Here is a 23,692-nt window from a genome sequence, read left to right on the forward strand (position 1 = left end):
TTCAAGTTTGGATTTGTATAGAGGTTTCTATATAAAGCATTAATACCTACTCATGAGTTTCCTTTAGTATATGAGCCTTTGCATGTGATGCTGTTCTCTTCGCCAGAATGCTTATCTCCCCTGGCTCTTCACGTTGCTTGCTCCTTCAATGGCAGGTGTGAGTTCCAGCATCACTTCCTCAGAGGTGCTCCTTGATGTCCTACCTGAAGCATCCCATCTGTTATTCTCTAGTACAGTACCCTGTTTATCTCCTTCATAGACAAGTAAGATGATTAAGGGTTAGTGTAACTGCTGTTTCAGCAAAGGCAGGAACTGTAGTTGTCTTGTTCACCTTTACCCAAAGGCTACGAAATAAAGTTCCTGGCACATAACAGGTGAACAATAAATATTTGTCAAATGAATAAAAAATTACTATACCAAATTTACATGAACACATACATTTACACACAAATATAGGAAAGTGGGGAGTTTCCAGTAAAAAACAACCAAATGCTGAAAGTATCGAAATGATACTTATAGATACAGGTGAATATGATTTCCAAGAACAAGTACCAAAGACATCTATCTTCAAAAATATGAAAATTTACGAAAAGAGGATCAGGAGTGGTTATTTTCCATTTCTACTGAGATGCAAACAAGAAATGTTTAAACTGTAATGAGTCAACATTAGACATAGTAACTATCTGCTGTAGAATGGACTACCAACAGAGCTTCTGGAATCTCCTTGCACTGCAGAGCATAAAATATGGTCAACTACATATCCAGGATTAGTTAAGAACAGCTCAGACTGCAGGTAATAAGCTAAAAACCTTGCTAAATGGCTTCGCCCCCAATTTTTAAAATTCTGAATTCATAATTATATAGAATAACATTCAATTTATAAATTGAACACAACATACTTTAAAAACAGATGACCTTTATCTGCTGATCATACCTTACCATTACTTTTCTAGGTATTTTGCAGAAACCATTATATTTACAAAAGGTCCATTTCATAATACAATCTGGTAATTAAATCAAATGAAACTATTCTAATCAAAGAGCAGAAGGTCTGCTGTTGAAATATTTTAAAATACCTTTTAAAAAAGGGTTATTTATAGATTAGGTTTAAAAAAAGGATAAATACATTGAAGTAATTCTCGTATATCCCTGAAAATAATCATACTACCACCTGTGCATTTTCTATGAGGTGGAAGGATAAATCAATAGAGTGCTAGGTTATACAAGTCAATTATCATCTGTTGAAATTTGGTGTAAGACAAGGGGACTTACTCTGTATGAATTTTTACTGTACTCCAGAATTAACTGGTGCCAGCAATATCAGTGCAACTATCACTGGTGATGATGTCATGCTACGCTGTTTTGGTATCAGGACAAAAGGGGGAATGGAGGCAAGAGGCTTGGAAAGATTTTCAGTATGGTTTCCTTATAATAACATTTAGCAGTAAATTAAAAAAAAACAACACAAAAAGAATGACTGTTTAAGCCCCACTGAACACATTAAGGTCAAGGATTTCAAAAGTTAATCCACTTTTCTTCCCCCAAGAGTTTATTTTTGGTAAAAGGCAGAAAAATTAGTTTTTCTACAAGGAAAATTTACTTCTAAATGATAATTTGAAAATCTTGATATATATTATATATTAAAAAAGACACACAAAAATAACAGAGAAGTGAGAATAACAGATTAAGTACTATAACTTTATAAAGGCTTGCCTAGATCGAGAAGCAGCACACACACACCTCATTTATGCAAACTAAAAATGTATATAAACAGCACAATACTGTGATACTGTATCATGATACATTACCTGTACACATAACTACTACTGTTATTAATAAACCTTTGGGACACTCAGTTTTATGCCCAACAAGACATCATTAAGTCTTTAAAATCTTCTCTTCCTCCTTTATGAGAGGGTATTTCTAGACACTAATTTTCCCATCTAATATTCAAATATAGGAAACAGATTCCACAAGGTGCTTTAACTGATGAGACCTCAAGTGCTGTTTTCTCTCTTGAATTTTTGGATAGTCAACAGTCCGTGGGGATCACACACAAATACTATGACAGAAGAGTTGTTACATTAAGTCTTTTGATGGGACTTGATTGGTGACGAAGCTTTATGACATGCTTGAGCAACGCACTGACGGGGATCCCATCTGAGTTAATACTTTGTCCAACCACTGTAGAGGTCCATTCAGATGAAGTTCAATCCAGCAAGGGGTACTTGTTACTGTCTGCCTTCTGTTTAAAAGAATACAAAAAAAAGATTATGAAATTAAAAGGTTGTATACACTAAAATCTAATTTCTTTGGAATAATAAATTCTGGACATCTGATTATTATTTTGAAAAATGGCTGATCCTTGAAGTACTTTCAGTGACTTTTTTTCTTTTTAAGAGATCTATAGAAGTATTCATTTCCCATCCAAATCAAATGAGATAAATTCTAAAGGGACCAAATTGCTGGATTAAGCAGGAATACAATTACGATACTATATGAGTATTTCCTGCATGCAGAGAGTAAGCAATCAGAGTTGAAGAAAGACTAAGTATTTTACTTAAGTTCTATCCTTCAATATGGTGAAGAAGTCTTCCCTCTCTTTGATGTGGAATCCAATTAATTATTTAATTTGGTAATAACCTAGTCTGTCTCATCCACTGATTACAAATTAGTTTTTGTAAAACAGTTATGCAATTATCACTACTATCCTTAGAGAAGAGGTTAGAGTTAGGAGGGCTGTCTTCCAGTTCCATTTCAACCATTTACAATGTGACCCTGGGCAAATTGTCAAACTTTTCTAATCCTATTTTCAATTATGTATTAGTTTGAATCATTTGTTACCTATACAGATTGCAATTTCACATATTTAAACCTCATAGGGAAAGGAGTAACAGTAGAAACAGTAATTCTTAGATACTACATTTAAAACACACCACAGTGCTTGGCATATCAGCAAGTATCCCTTCTACTCCTGAATAAAGTTCCACCTCTTCACCTATATTCAACTCATCTCAACCTACTTGTTCAGTCTCATTTTTCTCTACTTTCTATACTTCACATTAAACTGCTATTCTATTGTCAGGATTATCACTTCCCACCCTGCTCACCATCCCCATCTATGACAACTTAAATCCTACTGATCTTTTCGACCAGATCATGTGCCATCAACAGTGAAAATGTCTCTTTTCAGGAACTGACATAAACTTTCAAATATACCCCTTTCATGGTATAACACTCTGCATATGTTAAAATACATACCTATATATGTTTTAATCATATCTTCTATAATGCCAGCCCAGTAACATGCAATAGTTTTGAATCCAGAGGCCACCAACTTTCTTTCATCATTTTATATAAAGATCTACTGATTCCATTACCTCAATACACAGATAAAAATGAACTCCAGAAGATGCAAAGATTGAGATAAAAAGACATACTGTGAAAATTGAACTGAATATGTATTTCATACCGATATTCTGCTCCCCACCCTTTCACAAAACTCATTCTTATGGTGCACATTCTAGTTAGCTGATACACGGCTTCAAAACCCTGATTAACAGACTGAGCCAGAAGAGCAGCAAATTCCTGGTTGTTGAAGATCTTCAGATTACAGCCTATGATTGAAAAAAGTAAAAGAAACTGTGTAAAAAGAGTATCATTATTGAGAAGTAATCATAAAAGAGCTATAGGTTCTAGAATATGAGCATGCAGTCATCTCCTAATTCCTAAAATTAGCAACTAGAAAAACTAAGCAAGCTGATGTGATAGGTTTATCTATATTGTTCGATCCATACCTGGTGGAATTTTACACACTGTTGCAGGGTGCCAGCCATATCTCTGATTGCAATTGGGGCTCTGCACAAAGATTGCACTATCACTTAGGCACTCAGCAAAAACTTCCCCACCTATGTAATACAAGCGCACTCCTCTTCCTAAAATAAAATACATACAGGATTAGTTTATAACATTTAACTACTTTAGTCTGATTCTTGAAGTCTTGTTGGAATTCTAAAATGATCTAAGGGATTTCCAGGACCTTTTTCATACCTATGTTTTTCTGAAGTCTAACTTTTAAATACATCATTTTATGTTTTTCCAAGTGTTTTTTAAATAATTTTATTGATTTTTAAAATACATACATACTTATCAAAAGTATTTAAACAATGAAGAAAAGTACATGAATAGCAAAACAGTCTCATACAAATTATACATTATTTTAAAATAAGTTAAAGAAATTAATTTAATTTTGAAGGAACTGGATAAATATATCTTCATTACAATAGTCTTTCATTAAAGAATCCACTAAGGTTAAAAAAAAAGATAGTTTAAAAAAAAAATCAAGAGGTTTAGAATCATTTGCCCTTGTAAAAACCGTATGTTATGGTGGCAACTGAATCTCAACATGTATAAGCAGAATTAGATAAGAAAAAATTACAGAGAGATTTTAATATACTTCTTTCAGAATTTGACACAAAATAACATGAGATATAAGGATTTTTAAAAACAACTGTGATAGGCAGAGTTCTAAAATGGCACCTAAAAGTCTCAGCCCTGGTGCACACACACCTTTGTGATTCACTAGGTGCTACCATTAAGGGATTTTTCAGATATACTCAGTCAACTTTAAGAAAGGAAGATTATCTTTGGTGGGCCTGACTTAATCAGACAATCCTTTAAAATGGACTAGGCAGTCCTGAGCTAAAGTGATTCAACACAAGAGGCACACTCTACTGGCTAGCTTTGAAGATAGCAGGGACCAATGTGGCAAGGAAACGAGGACCTCGGTGCTACAACTGCAAGGAACTGAATTCTGCCACAACTATGTGAGCTTAGAAGAGGACCTCAAATTCCAGATGAAAACGCAGCCCAGCCAATACCTCAATTTCACCCTCCTTAGACCCTGAGGAGAAGGCCATCTAAACCATGCCTGGACTCCTGACTCACAGAAACTGAGAGATAATAAATTTGTTTCGTTTTAGGCCACTGAGTGTGTGGTAATTTGTTACACAGCAAAAGAAAATTAACAAAACAACCAATAAGCCAGATTTAAATGTAGAACGTGGTACCCTGGTTCTGTAATTATACGATATTGTAAAATAATCAATCATGTACTTGGCCATTAGAAAAACACTGAGTCCAAAAAGTAGAGATTTTTGAGACTATATTCTCTGATCAAAACCACCTATTACACTAGAAATCAAAAGCAAAAAGATGATCTAACTTCCACATGAAGCCAAGTAACAGACTGTAGTCACTATCATTTTGCAGTATCAAAAATCACTCTGGTAATCAACATTATTTGTAATAATAATTAAAAAAACAGAAGCAAACTCTTATTAAAAGAAGTTACTTTAAGGTGATGACAATGATGTTCAAGCATTAGTAGCTATCAACCTTTTTCAGCTCACTAAGGACCCCAAAGAGCTTTTCTTTATGTAGATTACATTATGGAAACTTACCATACTAGATACAAAAACCGAGATTTAAAAAACTGTATTAATTCATTTAAAAATCAAAACAAATGCATTACATATTAACATAATAATGTTTACGTAAACAACTGTATTTCCAAAGTAAAAAAATTACCGAGAAATTCACATTTTTTAAAATCTCTTGAATGTCTGGCCTAACAGAAAAAGAACTGGATTCTCAAATCAGATCTACATTTCATCTCTTATAAAATCACATGGCACGTAGCCTCTGGACTTACAAGAGAATGAGAGTGAAAATGGCAAACAGCATCTTACTACCATTATGAAAATAGTTTAGACTTGAAGAACTTGCTGAAAGAGTTTCTGGGACCACCAGAGGTCCCCAGACCACATTTTGAGATCCTCTGAATTACATTTTGAATTATATTAAATGGTAGTTCTTGTTCTAGATATTTCAACTCAGAATAATAGGGAGAGGATTTGATTTAATACATGAACTCACTGAAGAGAGAAAATACCCTGAAGATATAAACAAACTGGGGAAATAAATTCATGATTCATAAAAATTATAACTTCAAAATTGGAGCATGGCAATTTTATGACTTGTAGAGACTTAGCAAATTCAAATTATTTCAACACATATTTATTGAAGGATTTTCCACTATCAAGGGTGCCAAATAAAGAACAGTCAAAAATAAGAATCTGCTGATTGAAGAATCACCGAAGCAATGAAGCCCGTGCACTTAACCAACAGAAAAAACACTGGTTTTTCTGTGCACAAGCTCTTGCATACCACATAATGCCCACAGTATGAGTGTATAGCATTATGGCATTGGTTTTCACACAGGAAAAATAAAACATACCTATATGCCTTCTTGTCATTTCTACTGTAGCATTTCGGTTAACGTTGGAGAGTAAACCTAAGCAGAACCTCTCTGAATTTGATGGATCTGTAAAGCCATCTACAGTGAGTGAGGGCTGTGATGCATGGAAGGTTTCTCCAACCCTCTGGTTTAATTCATAATACGCTATTGAACACCAAAATGCAGGTTCTGAGTAAGTAACTGGCTGCAAATCTGGAAAAAAAAAAAACATAAAAATAAGAAATGTGTGAACAATTCAAGCCAAAAATAAATTGAATACCATCATCCTTACACGTTCTATGCCAGCATACACTGGCAACAGCTCAGGAAGTAGACATAACATTTTTATCAGTTCCCAAAGATCATATCAAATTTTCAATATTTTTAATATAGAACTCCAGTTTCTAGAGATCATACCAGATTATCAATTTTTCACATTTCCCATGTCATTAAGTCACTTTATGTTGGATTATTTGTTTTACCAACAGTTTTAGTCTAGTTCCTGTTCAAATATAAAACAACTGTAGACCAAAAAAGTCAATTTGCCCTATTTGGTGGATTTCTAAAATGCATTAAAAAGCTAATTTTTGGTAAGATAAACTATATAGAATAAAGCTACAGCAAAGATTAATGAGTCAAAAGCCATAAGAAAAACTGTCATAACAAAAGGATACAAAATATGACATATTTTTGACAGTCTATTTTACCGTGAGATTCTCAGTGAGTTACCCTAGCTACAAAAATAGAAAACCTAGGTAATACGTAAGAACCAAAAAGTAATAAAATACAAAGAATATGAAAGTAGAAACAGAATATGGAATCAAGAGAATACTTATTTCACTGGAAAACTGGATTACATGTATTCAACTTCTGTAATATTGACTAAAACATACAAGAAATACTATGAACAAAATAAAATCCTGACAATTGTGTAGAATAAATTTCGAACATGGAGAAACTGAAGACAAATTGTGAAACAGCAAGGTAAAATGAGGGCCAAAAATAGATTACAGAAGAGTTCATACAGTCAATCCCTCAGTAGCTGAGGGTACTGCTTCCAGGACCAACTCACACCAAAACCTGAAGATGCTCAAGTCCCTGATATAAAACAGCATAGTATGTGCATAAAACCTATGCACACCCTCTCATATACTTTAAATCACCTCTAGATTACTTATAACTCCCTAATACAATGTAAATAGTTGTATTTTTAATGTTTTATTTTCTAAAAATATTTTCAATCCAAGGTTGGTTCAATCTGCAGATGGAACCTAAAGATACAGAGGGGTTGACTGCGTACATACACTCATACATATCTGTACATACACATATTCTCTCTCATATATATGCTCCCATACCACATTTATGTGATATTTGTATGTGTGTGTATATACAAGACATATCATAAAGTAAACATACTCATAAAAATCTGGCCATATTAGTTTATAAAATTTTCCATGAATAAAGAATGTGATTCCAATGAATAAAAATATTATTTGTTTCTTATACCCGTATGTGCCAGTAGAAAACTTTTAGTAATATTGAGGCACACTATCACTATCCTTTTTAAAAAGCACTAATTTAAACCACTTGCATAATTATTTTAATATTCATTAAGATCCCTTTCTTATATATAAGAAAAATAACTTCCAGAGAGGACTTTTATTATTAAGTATATGATATAGTAAAAAAGTAGTGGGAGGCAAGTATCTGCAACTTACCCAAGCTATGATTAACAGGGGAAAGAGTAGTAGGAGACAGTTCTGCTGGAGAGCCTAAAACAAAAGGATTCAATTTTAAAACAGAAGTTCAAGTATTTCCAGAACTTTTGATCAAGTAATCAAATTGGCTGTACCTGGTGGTAATTATCACCAATAATACACAGATTATTTAAATCCCCAAAATTCAAACTATATTAACTATTTTAGTTTAATTTGGGGGGGCTTCAACATATAAAAGGTACAAAAGGTAATAAACAGTCTCATCTTCGACCTAGCCAGTTCACTGTCCCCAAAGCATCTAATATTGACAATTCCTTGTATAAGCAAACATATTTCTGTTGTGTCCTCCCCGTCATACACAAATGGTAACACAATGCTGAATCTCCATATTACTTATACTATCAGAGATTGTTTATGCTGATAATGTTTCCTTAGTATTTCCTTGTCTGTTTATCTACCTATCAGCCACATAACATTACATTATGATCCCATATTGATGGATATGCAGGCTATTTTTAATATTTTGCTTTAAGAAAAAAGATTATAATGACTAATATTGTACATTTTGCATAATTCCAATTATGTGTGAATTTTTTTAGTTCATTGTTATAAATACATTTTGACCTTTCTTAGTTGTACCTGTTGTACAGATTTTTCAATTGAGGAACAAAAAAGAACATAATTGTATTTTTTAAGAATGTTCTGTCTTCTAAAAAATATTCATTATCTGTTCTCTATTTCTGATTCATCTAGTTATCTGGGTGCTGCCATTTCACCTTTGTTGCCTGGTATTTTGTCTTGGTTATAATGGCGTGTGATAAGGAGAGGTACAAAAGGCGGTCTGACCTATCTTTTTCTACATTTAGGCCACTGGTATAAGCTTGGGAGCTGTGGGTCATGCTCTTTTAGATAACTTCCCCTAAATGTGTAAGAGAATGGTGATCATAAAACAAAATGTATTCTGTATTTATAATAAGATTATTTAACAACATTTACAGCATCTTTTCATGCCATTCACTTTTAAATGCCACAGTAACAGCTGTCCATCGTAAGATAAAAAAAAAAGAACAATGTTGCTTCAAGGATAGAGTTCTTTAACATCTAGGCATCTTAGGAAGACATTTGGAAAGCCAAATATAATCTGCATCAAGACCTCTGCAATAAGGTATGTTATTTTCAATGATCATTACAGTCTCTGACTTTCTTAGCTATCTGCTATGCCCAACACCCGTAAGTATGATTAGCTGCAGCAGAAGCTCCTTTATCTGGGAGTCCTTAAAATGGAATGATTTAAACAACAAATTTACTGTAAAATCTCCCTCTTCCACCAATGTTAATTCATTTAAAAATAATTTAGATTTGCCTAACTTCAGAATGTGTTAGTGTAAGATGTACAGAAAGATTGGTGGTATAATTTGTTGGGTTGTGACATTAAGGCGTCTAATCCTTAAGATACAGACAGGGTAGAATTAATCAAAGAAGACAATTACAATGACATCAAAGTGATTTCACTGGTAACCTATTAGGTCTGGTCAGTTATACATTTTATTACACAACTGGTTTAAAGCTTTAATGTATGTAATATCTATATATGTTAAAATTTTTCTTCATAATTGGAGTTGATAATTAAATATGAGAAATTAATCAAATTAGGTCAAATACAAGGTATTTTGTGTAAGCAATCTACTATAATTCAGAACTCACTATTAAGTTAAAGGAGCATTAAAAAGCTGATCCTCATCTCTCATCCTCAAATTCCTCTGAAAATCTGTTAGTGGCCTAATTATGGTCTTGTATCATGAAGAGATATTTATTCATAGAGTAACTAAAATTTTAAACAGAAGTGTTTAAAAAGAAATAAAAGCACATGAGTATTCTCAGATTTTCATTCACTCTAAGAAGAAAATTGAAACAATTATTCTGCAGAGTAGCATATGTTAATTCTTCAGTGATAACATGGCCCCCATTCACTGCAGGTTCAGATCTGGTTAAACGAAGATAGAAGAATTTGTTTGTTATGTTTCTCAACTCCAGATTTAAAAGGAATATCTCTGGTGAGTTTCCAACAATTCAAGAAATGTATATCTAATTATTAGGAATTCTGAAAGACATTTTTTACCTGTGTCCATACTTTGATTCAACTGTTGATCACTTGTTTCGCCATCTTCACTGATATACCCAGGAGGTGGCGTTTCTACAAAAGTTATAAAAACCAAATCAAGTATAATTGCAATGTAATCTTGCCACCTTTTCTTCCAACTACCAAAGATAACCAATGAATCACTCCAAATAACAAATAAGAATGTTATATAACATCATTATAAAAAGCAGTACTGGATACTGAGGGCTTATGACAGGTTCTCAAACAAGTCTTAAAGGTGAATCCTTAAAACCTACTTGTTACACAATCCAGCTCCCTGGACATATTTTCTTAGACATTATTTACATATCTGGCTCATTCCCATATGTATATATTCTGGGGCAAGAGCCAAAAATATAACTTCAAAGACACCTCAGTTCTGAATTAGTAGGCTTCAAAGACATTAGTACCTACATTTTTTTTAAAACTAATGAACAGCATGGATGGGTACTTAGGAGATCAAAGGACAAACACACACACACATACACACAATTTCAGATTACAAAAGTAATAGAGGCTTACATCTTATACTAAATTCTATAGGGCAAAATATAATAGTATGGTTCAGGACTGGTCTAGCCTGAATTCTACCTAAAAAGTGTTATTTCTCCAGGAATTTCTAACTGGTAAATTCTAAGTGTTTAAAGTAGGAAATTCAATTCAAATATAGACTACTTCACAAAACTGAAGCAAAATACTCCCTGAAAATAAATATTAAGATTCTAATGTGTCATTTCCAACACACTTTGTGAACAAAATGTTTATATTCAGGAGGCATCTGAACAGCTGAATAAGCTTCTCATAAAATAAAAAACATCTAAACAATTTCACCAACTGTAATTTTAAGGAGGAAAAATAGGTTCATAAGATTTAACAGTTTAACATTTACACTGCTGAAGAGTTTTAAGGAATTCAAGACAATGGAGGCATATATCTAAAAAGAGCTTTGTAATTACCAAAAAGGAGAGAGAGAGATGGGCATTAAAGGTTTCCTTTATTAACCCTTTACAATCTCTCTTCAGTAAGCTAACTATAAATTTTAAGTTTTTAAATATCAAACTTTTCATTTAAGTGTCAGTATCCCCAAATTTTTAATATCCCCAAATTTTTAATAATTTTAAATTTTTAATTTTTAATTCTAAGAATAAAATATCTTTATATAATCAAACAATAAAGAACATAAAATAAGAATAATATATATCATTATGTTTGGTTAAAGCTAATAAATTTAAATAGAGCTAAGTTTTGCCAGTTTAACCACCAATGCCTCAAAGATCTAAACAGAAAGAAATACTGAACTTTAAAATACTTTAAGATAAAGTATTTCCTTACTTTTCTCCATTATTATTTAAGTATAAAATAATAAAGCTGTTAGCATTTTAGAGAAAAATGTAAAAATATCTTCTGAAGTGGAATTAAAAGTGAAACTTTTAGTTTTGTTATCACTAGGAGATGGATAAAGCTTCATTGTTCCAAAAAGCAATATCCACTTCTGATTTTCTACTTCATAAAATTCCCAAAACTAAACAATTAAAAGAATAAAAAACAAAAGTAAAAGCCACTAAATATTCTGATTAACATTCTTCCAAATAATTACTGGGTATGTGCCTTACAAGACAATACGCTTACAACCTAAGTTTCCTAGTACTGCTAAATAACAGTAATTCCTGCATCAGACTTAAAATGCCTCCTCCCTCCCCACACACATACACAAAACTCCACTCCAAGCTACATTTATAAAAGACAAACCACCTAGGAAATGCCATTTTATACTCCCACATCCTCATCCTAGTCTATCATACATCTCTCCCCTTTCCTCCTAACTTCTCAAAAAGTTTATATTTCCTAGCAACCCAAAAAGCAGGTTTAAATCCTTTTTTGGAATACAGTAGTAATCAAAGAAATGTGCATTAAAACACTTCCAAAACCACTTCCCATCTGTAAAACTAGCTATTTTAAAAAAGCACTTCTTCCTTTTCTTATATTTCTAACACTGTTTTCAATGAACAAACATTAGATGGGATACATTAAGAAATAATTATTTAATGTACTTGAAGCTCTTAATTTCTTACTTTTTTTAAATAAAAATATGCATAGAATAGAAGAACATTAGGAAAGGAGAAAAAAATTGAGACACTAAAAATCCTCATCCTAATATCACACCTTTTGTTTGTCCTAGGGAGAAAAACCAAACATACAAAAAGGGAAACATAACAAGAGAAGTAACAAAATATTAGCTGTTGTCCTAAAAAATAGTAAAAACTAAAAGGGCAGGTATGGTATTATAGAATATTACTGTATCACATAATACAACAGTTCCAGCAAAATTTGAGAACCATGTAGTTTAATTCATTTTTCATCAGGAGTTACTAAAATAGAGGTTTTGTGATTTTCAGTATAAGTATTGCTAAATCTACAGAGCTAAAATATTATATCTCCTATAGAAATGTTACATTTTTCTTAAACATTTTCAAATTATCTAAGAAAAAGTGATTATTTGGTAGATTTTTAGTTACATGTATTTCAGGAATACTTTCTTCCTATTATCATTTATTTTGCTTACATTCTGCATCTCTCTCAGCTTCAACAACTAAGACAAACTTACTAAGATCTTTTCTTTTCTGCTTCTCACAGTACTTTGATTAAAGCCACTGCAAAAGAAAATGAAATATAAAGTAAAACTTTTCTCCAAACAAAACTGTTTAATGCACTAGGGTTATATATTTCACAAAATAATCACTCAACAAATCAGATTCTTCTATTCAAAATTCAGAAGCATTTTTAGAAAAGTAGAACAATTTACTAATACTTGAATGTTTATGAACAAAATTTGTATCTATCCAAGTTTTAGGAGATTCAGAAGGCAAAAATACCTGGGATATAATTACTCTGTGGCTCAATTCCTGCTGGGAAATTAGTGTTTTCTGGAATGGAGTGGGTATAATCATCCAGAGGCGGTAGTTCTGTTAGGATCTCAGTGTGCCGTGGCACTAATACTGGAGGCAAAACTGAAAAAGTTAACGAGAAATCCAAGTTATGGCAAAAAGCAAAAGGGGAGATCGATACTTTAACACAAGTTTTCACCAAGGAGAAGAGGAAAAAGAGGAAAAAGAAGAAAGTAGCTTAATTTTTAAAAGTTAGGATCCACCTATTTGGTATATAATAGTTATTGAGAAACTGACAAATCTGATTATGGCTTAAACTTATTGTGTACTCCACCATCTAACTTGCCACACTCTAATTATCTTGTACTTTCAGGAACAATGTGACCCTGGTAATAATATATTATCATAGAAGTTCATAAATTCCCATTTGAAAAGCTGAGGAAAGATTAGCTTGATTTGTAAAATCAGATTCAGGGGATTTTCTAAAAATATAGCTATATGCTTTCTTAAAAAAGTTTCAAGTAGACAGCTAAAGAAATGAAGTCTTGCTACAAGCTTTACTAAACTGCTTATACACAAATGATGTCATTAAAGTACTTTTAAAAACACTCAAAGAACAACATGCTTGAAAACAAGTCACTGCAGCAGAGAAGTTAGCAGTGTATCAGTTTAGCTCTAAGCAGACGCCAAATCTGTGGGATTTCCTGGATATGTACTTTGATGCCAAGTGATATGCTAGTCCAAGAAACTGACATACCTTTCCCTCTAAGATATGTCTTTCCATAAAAAAATTTCAAAAAATAAAAAGCATTTTTAATTACCACCAAATAATATGCTGAATTTAAAGTAAATTAGAATTTTACACTAAAATTTCCCTGGGTCACAAGAATACCTAAATATACTTAAGTTTAGGCATTTAATTTGAAACCAGGAAAAAACCCTGCTATTTTCCTACCTGGTGTCTCAACTCTCTGATAGTGGTAAGGGTTTACACATACTTCATCCTTTTTAAGATTAAAAGCATATTCGCAGTTTTCAATTGCCTTGAGTTCATGATGACTGTGAAGATCAGGCCAGCGCCACAATCGGCAATATATAACATGTGGCAATCCTTTTCGGTGGGATACCTGAAGACGACCATCAAGAGACCTAGTGAAAAGCAAGGGGAAAAGGAGGGAACTTTAAAAAAAAACTGGTGTAGTCAAATGGGCTAATTAGTACAATAACAGCATAAAGAAAGAAATGATAGCCATTTAGTTAGTTTTAGTGAGAATCAGGAAGAAAAATGTACTTTTTAGTGGATCTGATAAAAAAAGTATGCAGCAGCACTAGATGTTTCTTATAAATATGCTACATAAATGACTCAAATGCCAATGAAAGGCTAATTACTTGGGAGAAACTGATTTTTACAAAAGAATATTATACAATTATGCTTGAAAAACTCTGTCAACTTCTAAATTTAGTAAATCAAACATTTTAGAGATGCTTCTAAGGGCATTAATTCTGTAGGTGACTAAATAGTCAAAAACAGAACTAGTTTGTGAAGAATGGTAAATACCAACAATGATGTGACAATAACTTACTCAGACTAATGTAACTCATTATCCAGTTGTGACTACTTTGAGAACTGAGGTATATCTATATAGTTCACACATAAATGCAGATGGTGATGAATATGATGACATGAAATGAACAGATATCATATACTCAAAAAAGAGAATGAGGTGATAAAAAAGGTAACATAAAACAAGCTAGCCTGCTGTTGATTGTGGAATAAGGGCTTCAGTAAATAACTATGTATTTATTAGTATAAAGATGAGATTTCGATGATAACAAGAAATTTAGCAAAACTGGTCATGTATCCACTGAAAAATTAGGCCAACAACAGATTATAATCTAATCTCAAACTAAAATGAGTATATAGTTATAAAAGTTCTTACTCTTTAGGGGATGCAATAATTTAAAGAAGATTCAAAACTAGAATTGCATTGATCAAAACATCAGCTGAAACATTTAATATATTTTTAATACTGGCAAGCAGATATTTTAAATGCTATGCCTTATTTTACATTAAGGAAACATCCTAGACAAAATTATACTAAGCAACCCGGTATAGGTCTTCCAAAACATCCCCCCACCCACAAGATCTCTAAGATTTGATAGAGGGCAGAATATTCACCTGGTTTGTTCAGAGAAGCTGTAAAGGCCTGTTGTATCCCACTGATCTATCGTATTTGGTGTACTCAGTCCCCAAATTTCAGAGCAAGTGCTGTGCATAAATTGAAAAACAAAAAATTGATGTGAACATGGAAGCATGGTTATTCAAAGTACCATGATGTAAAACATGGAGAATGTACAGAATACTTCCTTCACCCAGAAAATATAAATTGCTTCACTTTTTCACAGGCATTTAGTGCTAGTTACTATATTTTCTATATGAAGGAAGCCAATAAAATGGAACATGTGACTCCAGATAAGTTATGATTATGTTTTTAAAATGTGAACACCAATGCTCTCTAGCTTAATGAATCATACCTATAATGCCCTTTCTAATTTCCTCTACTCAAAACAAAAGATCTAATACCTATGCCATGGATCTTACTAACAGTGCTTCATTTTATAATACAATTTTTAAAAAAAATTATCTGAACACAGATGCCAACTGATATTTTTAATGTAGGAAAAATCCCAAGTAAAATAGATACATATCCACAGTTATGGTTTTCACGTTATTTGGTCATGATACTTAAATATTCAGTTTTACTGAAAATTATTACTGCAGTCTTATCACTAGTATGGACAAAGTAGTAGATTTTGAAGCCATTCTAATATAGCATAACATCTTAAAATTTTTCTTCACATTTCTTTGCAGAACATGGGCAGCCCAGAGACAATTCTTCCTATCTTCTGTGCCACTACTTCATTTCAAAGTAACTTCTGGTCAGTGGGAGATGGGAAGAAGAGCTTAAAAGGAAGTTTTGGAATGGAACTGCCAAGTCTCTCAGGTACTAAGCTGTACTTTTAACTCAAAAGGTAATTTCTGAAACTCAGTTCTATTTCTCACATATTACAAAATCATCAAAATTTCAAGGAGAAGTAAGGAATGCTTCAAAACAACTTTTGATCAAATAATTGATTAAATTCCAAATGTACACATTGCTAGTGAGCTAACTAGACCAACATTTCAAAGGGAAATGGTAGAAAGTGCTGACTTCCTGTGGCCAGGCAACACAGTCACCTGGTATGCTAGGTTTCAGTGCTACAAGTTCTCTTGGACAGTCATCAGGCTGGAGGAAAATGTCATACCTTGCTTTGGGGGCTAGAGTAACTCAACAGAAAAAAAAAAAAAAGGTCAGAAAATTTCTAGCACCTCCCTGAAATATTTTACAGATTCTCTTGCTTTTTCAGACTGCAAAATTTACCGGATTATAAAAGTCAGAAAAAGCCAAGTAATAAGAAGATAACTTAGACCTTTTCTTTTTCCTCAAAGATATACTGATTTAAAAAAATGAAATAAATGGTTCCTTTACTTAAAAGATATTTATTAAATTTCTATTGGAAACATATAGCATAATGCAGTTTAAATCACAATACAATCACTTAAATTCTAGAGATTTGTGAGTCTGAATTTAAGGAAGAAATATTATACAGCTGATACTTCTTTCTTTGAAAATGATTAACAGAAGTGTAGATATCAAGAGGCTGTTCTGCTCTTATGATACCAGAAAGAACATTTCACTTAAGTTATTCTGGGACTGACGTGAGTACCAGAATCTAAAACACAACATCAAGAGCTTAAATTGTGCTTTATTTAAGCCTTGAAAGGAATCAGAGAAGAATAAACAGTAATTGTTAAGAACTTGCAATCAATCTAGTGGCTAACAGAGGCCCCTAACTTAGCCACTTTCCAAATGCATCATAGGGTGTATTTATTTAAGCCTCAGCTCTATCATTTATTATACTATCTCCCTCACAGAATTGGAAAGTTTTTAAAAAAACGTTAAATTTGCCTCTAGCTAGTAAAATCTCTGTGTGTATATAAGAAAAAAACATTTTTAAAAAGAATCCAATTTATAACAAAACACAATTCGCCCTCCATATCCAAAGGTTCCACATCCCTGAATTTAGCCAACCATGAATCGAAAATATTAAAATCAAACAAACAAAACTCCTAAAGACTAAAAAAAAATGCAACAATAAAAAAAGACAGACGTAAAAATATATAGTATAACAATTATTTATACAGCATTTACGTTGTTTTAGGTATTATGAGTAATTTAGAGATGATTTAAAGTATATGGGAGGATGTACATAAGATGTGCAAATACTACATCACTTCGTATCAGAGACTTGAGCATCCACATATTTTGATATCTATGGGGGATCCTAGAACTGATCTGCCATGGATACTGAAGGCCGCATACAAAGCTTCTAGATAAATATAAATGTTAAAACTATACAAAGAAACATTTTGAACATAACTGAAGACAAAGTATATCAAGCGAAGAACAAAACATGTATGTCCCTAGACAGGAAGGTAACATCATAAAGCTATTAATTCCACCAAATTTATATATTTGATGTAATCTGAATAAAAATGATGAATCATTTAAAGATGCAGACGAGATTATTCCAAATATTATAAAATGCCAAAATAAATAGGTATGACCAGGACAACTCTAACTAAAGAGTAAAGACTGGCCCTGACAGATTCTGAAACACACCATAAATTCCCAATAATTAAAACAGTATGCACATAAAATATTACAATATGTGGAAATAAGATGTAATACACCATAAACCAATTATGATGCTGGCCCTGCATCAATATACAGAGAGAGGAGCAGGCACACCTGTGTTTCGCATGCAAAGTCCTGAAGTTCTTCGTATGGAACCCAATTTCTTAAAGGCAGATTATCCCCTATCAATTGTGTAACTTCCTTACTTATCTAACTTGAATTAAAGAGATGTGGCGAAGAGAGGTGGAATAGCTACTGAAATCATAAAGATACTAATGTACCAACAACATGTGATGGCATATTGCATATCAGCTGATCACTAAACTAACAGGATGACTTGGTGGTAAACCTGGCAGAAATCCTTATCAAATTTCCCTAGTAATCACTTTTACAGTAAGTATAAGTAAAATTAATACACTGAAGACTTTCTTCATCTAAGAATAAACTAACCTTTGAAAACTGAAGTTAAAATTTAAAAAATCTTGTGTGTGATTTACAAATTATATACTTACACACATTTTATACACACATTTAAATTAATATTTTTCACTTTGGTTCAATCACCCAGACATTACATGTTTGTGTGAATTAATGTACTTTTTTTGTATTAAGGACGTGTATATTTATTCACATATTTGCTATGGAGAGATATAAGAGAAGCAATGAGAACCAAGTTCAAGAAAACAACACCTAGTTTGGGCAAAAGAGGGCTTGTATCACAGAATCTGTTAAACCTTTACACTAGTTTTACTGTTCCTGCCACATTAGCATGATTTCCTGCTTCAGTTAAACAACTAATGTCAAAAGTAATAAACCGGTTTTACTCATTTATTCTTTTTCCTAATCTTCTTGCCTAGAGCGTATTTCTTCTACAAATCAAAAGGGGTAACAATCTAGGTTATCACTGTGGAAAGCGACAACCTAGTGCTGAACACTGAGTAAAATTAAAGGGGTTAATAAATTAACAGAATGATATCAACAAAAAAAATTTACTTGCGTATCCAGCTCTTAATTACTGATATATTCATGTAATACAGACTTCTAGGGAATAACTTGTAACTATGCATCCATAATTATTTCTACTTACAATAGGATAATTCTTTCATTTTTATATATGACTTGAGACTAAAAGTTTGTATTTGAAATAGCTCAGGAATGAAGAGCTAATCATTGTAATAATAAAAAGAAAGTCTCCATAATTATACGTTCTGTCTGAATACTCCACCATCACTACAGAAGTTGCTAGATGGGGAATGGAAAACAAGAAAACACCTACCTCCTCCACAGCTTTTTACCTTCCCTCCACTACCCAAAAAGGATCTTTAGGAACCGTGTTATCCTTAACAAATTACCAAAGGATACAAATGAACAAATTAAGAAGCTTTCATTGGCTACAGAAAACTTACCCAAAAGCTGCCCACACTTATTTTAAGCATTTTCTATGTGCTTTACAGACATTAATCAATTTATAATCACATAAACCCTACAACCTGAATTAACATTACCATTGTTTTCAAAAAAGAATGAAAGAAACCTGAGTAATTAAATAACTCAAAAGGTCATGGAGCTAATGTGATAAAAACCAGGATTTATAACTACTTCTGGCTGGCTGAAAAGCCTAAGCTTTTCAGGGTACACACTTCTGTAGAATGATGGTTTAAATTAGTTGTTTCAATCTTTTATAAGAGTGGAAACTTTTTTTAAAGAAATGCAAACGTTACTGAAAGACAAAAAATAGACTGAAGTATTTAACTATAAATGTTTATATGTCATTTACTTATTATCATGTCACTGAAAACAATGTGATTGTTGATTAAACCAAAATTCCTAATTGATGATTAACAATGATACCTTTTATTTGCCTCGGAATCTAATTTTTCCCTCTATATTTTGTTTTGTTTGCAAAACGTAGACAATCCTGAGAAACAAGTATTAATAGTTGGAAATCCAATTTTTTTAAGTTGTTACATTTGCAAATGCTAACAACTATATCTCTTGAAAATGGGATATTTTTGAATAAAAATTGAGAAATGTAAAAAAAAATAGCAGGAAATTTGTTTCAAAAAGTTGAATCATCAATAATAGCTAATGAGCACTTGTATTCCCTCATAATTAAGGGATAACTAGACAATATTAAATCTGGAGACAGTTTAACAGGGTCCTTAACTGGCTTAAACCTTCACTCTGTACAGAAAATGTTTTTCAGTTTTATCTTTCTTATAGCAATAAAATACTAACCATTCAAAAACAAACTCATTCAACAAATACGCATCCTAGGATATCAGGGTTTCAAAACAGAGTATGTCTAGATTCTAGGTACCTGGGCTGTACTTGGCTCTCAGTGGAGCTCACCACACTGTGCTATGGTACTCTTATTTGTTTAATTTTATAAGAATGCACAGAAAATAGAATTTTAAAAAAATATACTAATGCTGAGTCTTCCTAATCAATAACACAATATAAGTTCAAGCATTATGTCCAGAGATGTCAGAAATAGCTTTATTCCAAAGTCTTTGATGCTTATGAAGTAAGGACAATTTTAACCACCCATTCTATTACAAAAGTTTTAGTAAAGCCTTGTAGAGCTGATGCCTATACATTTATAAGAATCAAGAAAACTTTTTTGGGGGAGACCTCAGAAAAAATTCCACCAATTTCCAAGTATCTATTCCAACTTCTCAGATACCTCAGTGAACATGCATTCTATCCCCTCCTCATTTTTGTATTACAAAAAAATCTCAAACATACATTAAAGTAAAAAAAAAAAAAAAAGCTGTAGAGTAAGCACCCATACATACTCATCAACTAGATTCTACAATTAACAATTGTTTTATTTGCTCTATCATATATCTACCCACCTAACCTCTCTATCCATTAATCTATATTATTTTTTGATATGTTAAAAATGAAGTAGCAGACAGTTCAACTCTAGACACTCAAGCATACTTATTATTAACTAGAGTTCACTGTTGACTCCTTTTTTTGAAGTAAAATCCATACAGCATGAAACACAAATCTTAACGGTACCATTTGAGATTTATCAAATGCATAAATTGTATAGTTCTCAACTCTATCAAGAGCATCACCCATGCCCCTTTCTCAGTCAATTCCTGCCATCCATTCCCCCATCCCTAGAGGCAAGGACTAGTCTGATTTTTTTCACCATAGATTTAAGGTCTTCTGGAACATCATATAAATGGAATTAAACAGCATATATTCTTTTAGGTCTGGCTTTTTTTTGACTCAGCACAATTATGAGAGTCATCTGTGTTAACGTATGATAGTAATCTGTTCTTTTTAGTGCTGAGGAGTTTTCCAATACATGAACAAATCATAATTTTTTCAGTCATTCTTATATTGATGAACATCTGATCTGTATCCAGGTTTTTAACTATTGTGAATAAAACTGATATGAAAACTCAAGTGTGCATACATCTTTTTGTGGACATATGTTTTCATTTGTTGGGTAAACACCTAGAAGTGAAATTCTTGAGTTATTGGGTTAAAGTATGTTTAGTTTTACAATAAAATGCCAGAACTTTTCCCAGGGCAGAAGTACCACTTTGTACTCCCTCCTTCCACATATGGGAGTTCCTGGTTGCTCCATAGCTTCATTAACATTTGGTATGGTCCATTTAATTATAGATATTCTGGTGGTTGTACAGTGGTATTTCATTGTGGTTTCATTTTCCTGATGTCTAATAATAATGCACACTTTTCTATTATATTTCTTTACTGGATCTTTATATCTTCAGTGAAGTAACCAACTCTTTTGTTCATTTTAAAAATTGGGCTATTTTTCTTTTCATTATTGAGTCATAAAAATTCTTTATAAATTCTAGATACAATCCTCTGTCAGAAATATGTTTTGCAAATATTTTCTCCCACTCTGACTTGCTTATTCATTTTTTAACAATGTCTTTTGATGAGATGCTTTTTATATTGAGGAAGTCTAAGTTAGCAACTTTCATGGTTATTGCTTTCCACATACTTAAAACAATTTTGTCTACCCCCAATCACAAATATTTTCTCCTATATGTCTTACAACAAGCTTTACAGTTTTAGCTTTCTGATTAGGACTATAATTCATCTGGAATTAATTTCTTTTGAATGGTGTAAGGTAGGGACAGGATTCCATATGGATATCCAGCTATTCCAGCACTATTTGCTGAAAGACTTTCCTTTCCCTACTGGGTTAATTTGACAACTTTGTTGCAAATCAAATAAGGATGCAAGTATTTATCTATTTGGGGGCTATTTTATGTCATTTATCTATTTGTTTTTATGCTCGTATTATCAGACTGTACTGATTACTATGGTTTCAAAGTCAGGTAATTTAAATCCTCTAACTTAATATTACTGAGTTTTCCAATTCACAAATAAGATGTATCTGTCAACTTATTGTATAGTAATTCTAATATGTAGATTGTCTTGGGGTTGGTCTCCTCATGAGAAAGGGTTATGTTTTCTTTACTCTTCATATGTTAAGTAATTTAGGATTTTATGCTGGATATTGTGAATTTTATGTGATAGAGGTTATAGTTTATGTTACATTCTCCCAATAAGTGTTAATTTTTGTTTTAGCAGACAATGAACCTGGTTGCACTGAAACCCCAAACTGCCTTTGAGCAATTCAGGTCACTGTTTTTACCTTGAGCTGGGCTGTACTGTCTATCCTACACACATGAGTTTAGCAGTCAGCTGATTTTGAAAAAGTTTATAAGCAGAATCTGGGGCTCCCCTTGCAGAGCTTTTTCCTTGCTGTGATTTTCCCCCACTCTTCAGTAGCTGTGGTTGTCCCAACTCTTACCTCTGGTTCTTCAGACCAGAAAGACAGTGGGTTTTGTACTGGCATTTGGCTAGCCTTCACACTTTGCATGGACAAAAGCTATAAAACAGGAAATTCACCCATGTCATTCCCTTTTACCAAGTGTCAAATCCCCTCTTCCCTCTAAAATACGTCTATTTTTATTTATTCTCTAGGACCTTGTATTATTTTTAGAATTTTGCACAAACTTTGTTATTTGAGGGAGTGTCAATCTGGTAAGAACATACCTGGCTATATGAGAATCAGAACTTCATCTCTTTTAATTTCTCAGGAAGATTTTGAAATTTCATGTAGAGATCATGTATCTTTTTTAAAAATGTATTCCTAAGGATTTATTTCACTGATGATACTATTCATGGAATTTTCTTAATATCACTTCAATTTGTTTGCTGCTAGTATTTAGAAAAATATAATTACCTTTTAAACATTAAACCTGTGAAGTACAGCCTTGTTAAATTTACTCATTTGTTCTAGTGGCTGTATTTATAGATTCTTTAGGATTTCCTACATAAATCATGTCACCTACAAATAGAATTTTGAAACATTCTTTCAGATCTTTATACCTTTTATATTTTGTTTTCCCGATTCACTACACTTACTGGGTCTTCCACTAAATTAATGAACTGAAGACACAAGAGTGGACATTCTTGTCTTGTATTTGATCTTAGGGAAAACATAATATTTCATCATTAAGTATATTCTTAACTGTTAGCTTTTCTTAAGTATTCATCAGAGGATGTATTTATATTTCTCAATTGCTAAGAGTGTTTATCATGAATGATGAATTCTGTCAAATGCTTTTGACCAGGTGAGATGATGGTAATGGTTTTTCTCCTTTGTTAATGCAATGAATTATACTGACTCATTTTTGAAAGTCTAAAAACTAACCTTGCACTGTTGGGATAAACCCCATTCAATCATGATGTGGTCTCCTTTTTGCATACCACTAGACTGTATTTAATACTTTTTCCATCTATGTTCATGACATATTAATCTGTAATCTTTCTCCTATTAGTGTCATCTTTGTCAGGTTTTGGTATGAGGGTTACGTGGGCCTCATAAAACAACACTTTTTTTCTGA

At 32.4% G+C, this 23,692-nt stretch overlaps 1 protein-coding gene across 5 annotated transcripts in view; it reads right to left on the reverse strand.

The window, feature by feature from the left end:
* Positions 1–566: 566 nt before the first annotated feature.
* The window catches only part of SMAD2 (SMAD family member 2), a 62,222-nt gene continuing 39,096 nt past the window's right edge, over positions 567–23,692 (reverse strand). For all 5 annotated transcript variants that reach the window (XM_045527942.1, XM_045527941.1, XM_045527943.1 and 2 more), the window contains 9 exons: positions 15,224–15,313; positions 14,000–14,193; positions 13,033–13,167; positions 10,139–10,213; positions 8,020–8,073; positions 6,299–6,511; positions 3,798–3,935; positions 3,473–3,617; positions 567–2,245 (listed from right to left, as the gene is read on the reverse strand). In XM_045527942.1, coding sequence (XP_045383898.1) covers positions 2,122–2,245; positions 3,473–3,617; positions 3,798–3,935; positions 6,299–6,511; positions 8,020–8,073; positions 10,139–10,213; positions 13,033–13,167; positions 14,000–14,193; positions 15,224–15,313 — 1,168 coding nt within the window. In that variant the 3' untranslated portion in view covers positions 567–2,121. The remainder of the gene's footprint in view (positions 2,246–3,472; positions 3,618–3,797; positions 3,936–6,298; positions 6,512–8,019; positions 8,074–10,138; positions 10,214–13,032; positions 13,168–13,999; positions 14,194–15,223; positions 15,314–23,692) is intronic.

Source organism: Lemur catta, chromosome 16 (assembly GCF_020740605.2).
Source record: "Lemur catta isolate mLemCat1 chromosome 16, mLemCat1.pri, whole genome shotgun sequence".
Taxonomy (NCBI): Eukaryota; Metazoa; Chordata; class Mammalia; order Primates; family Lemuridae; genus Lemur; species Lemur catta.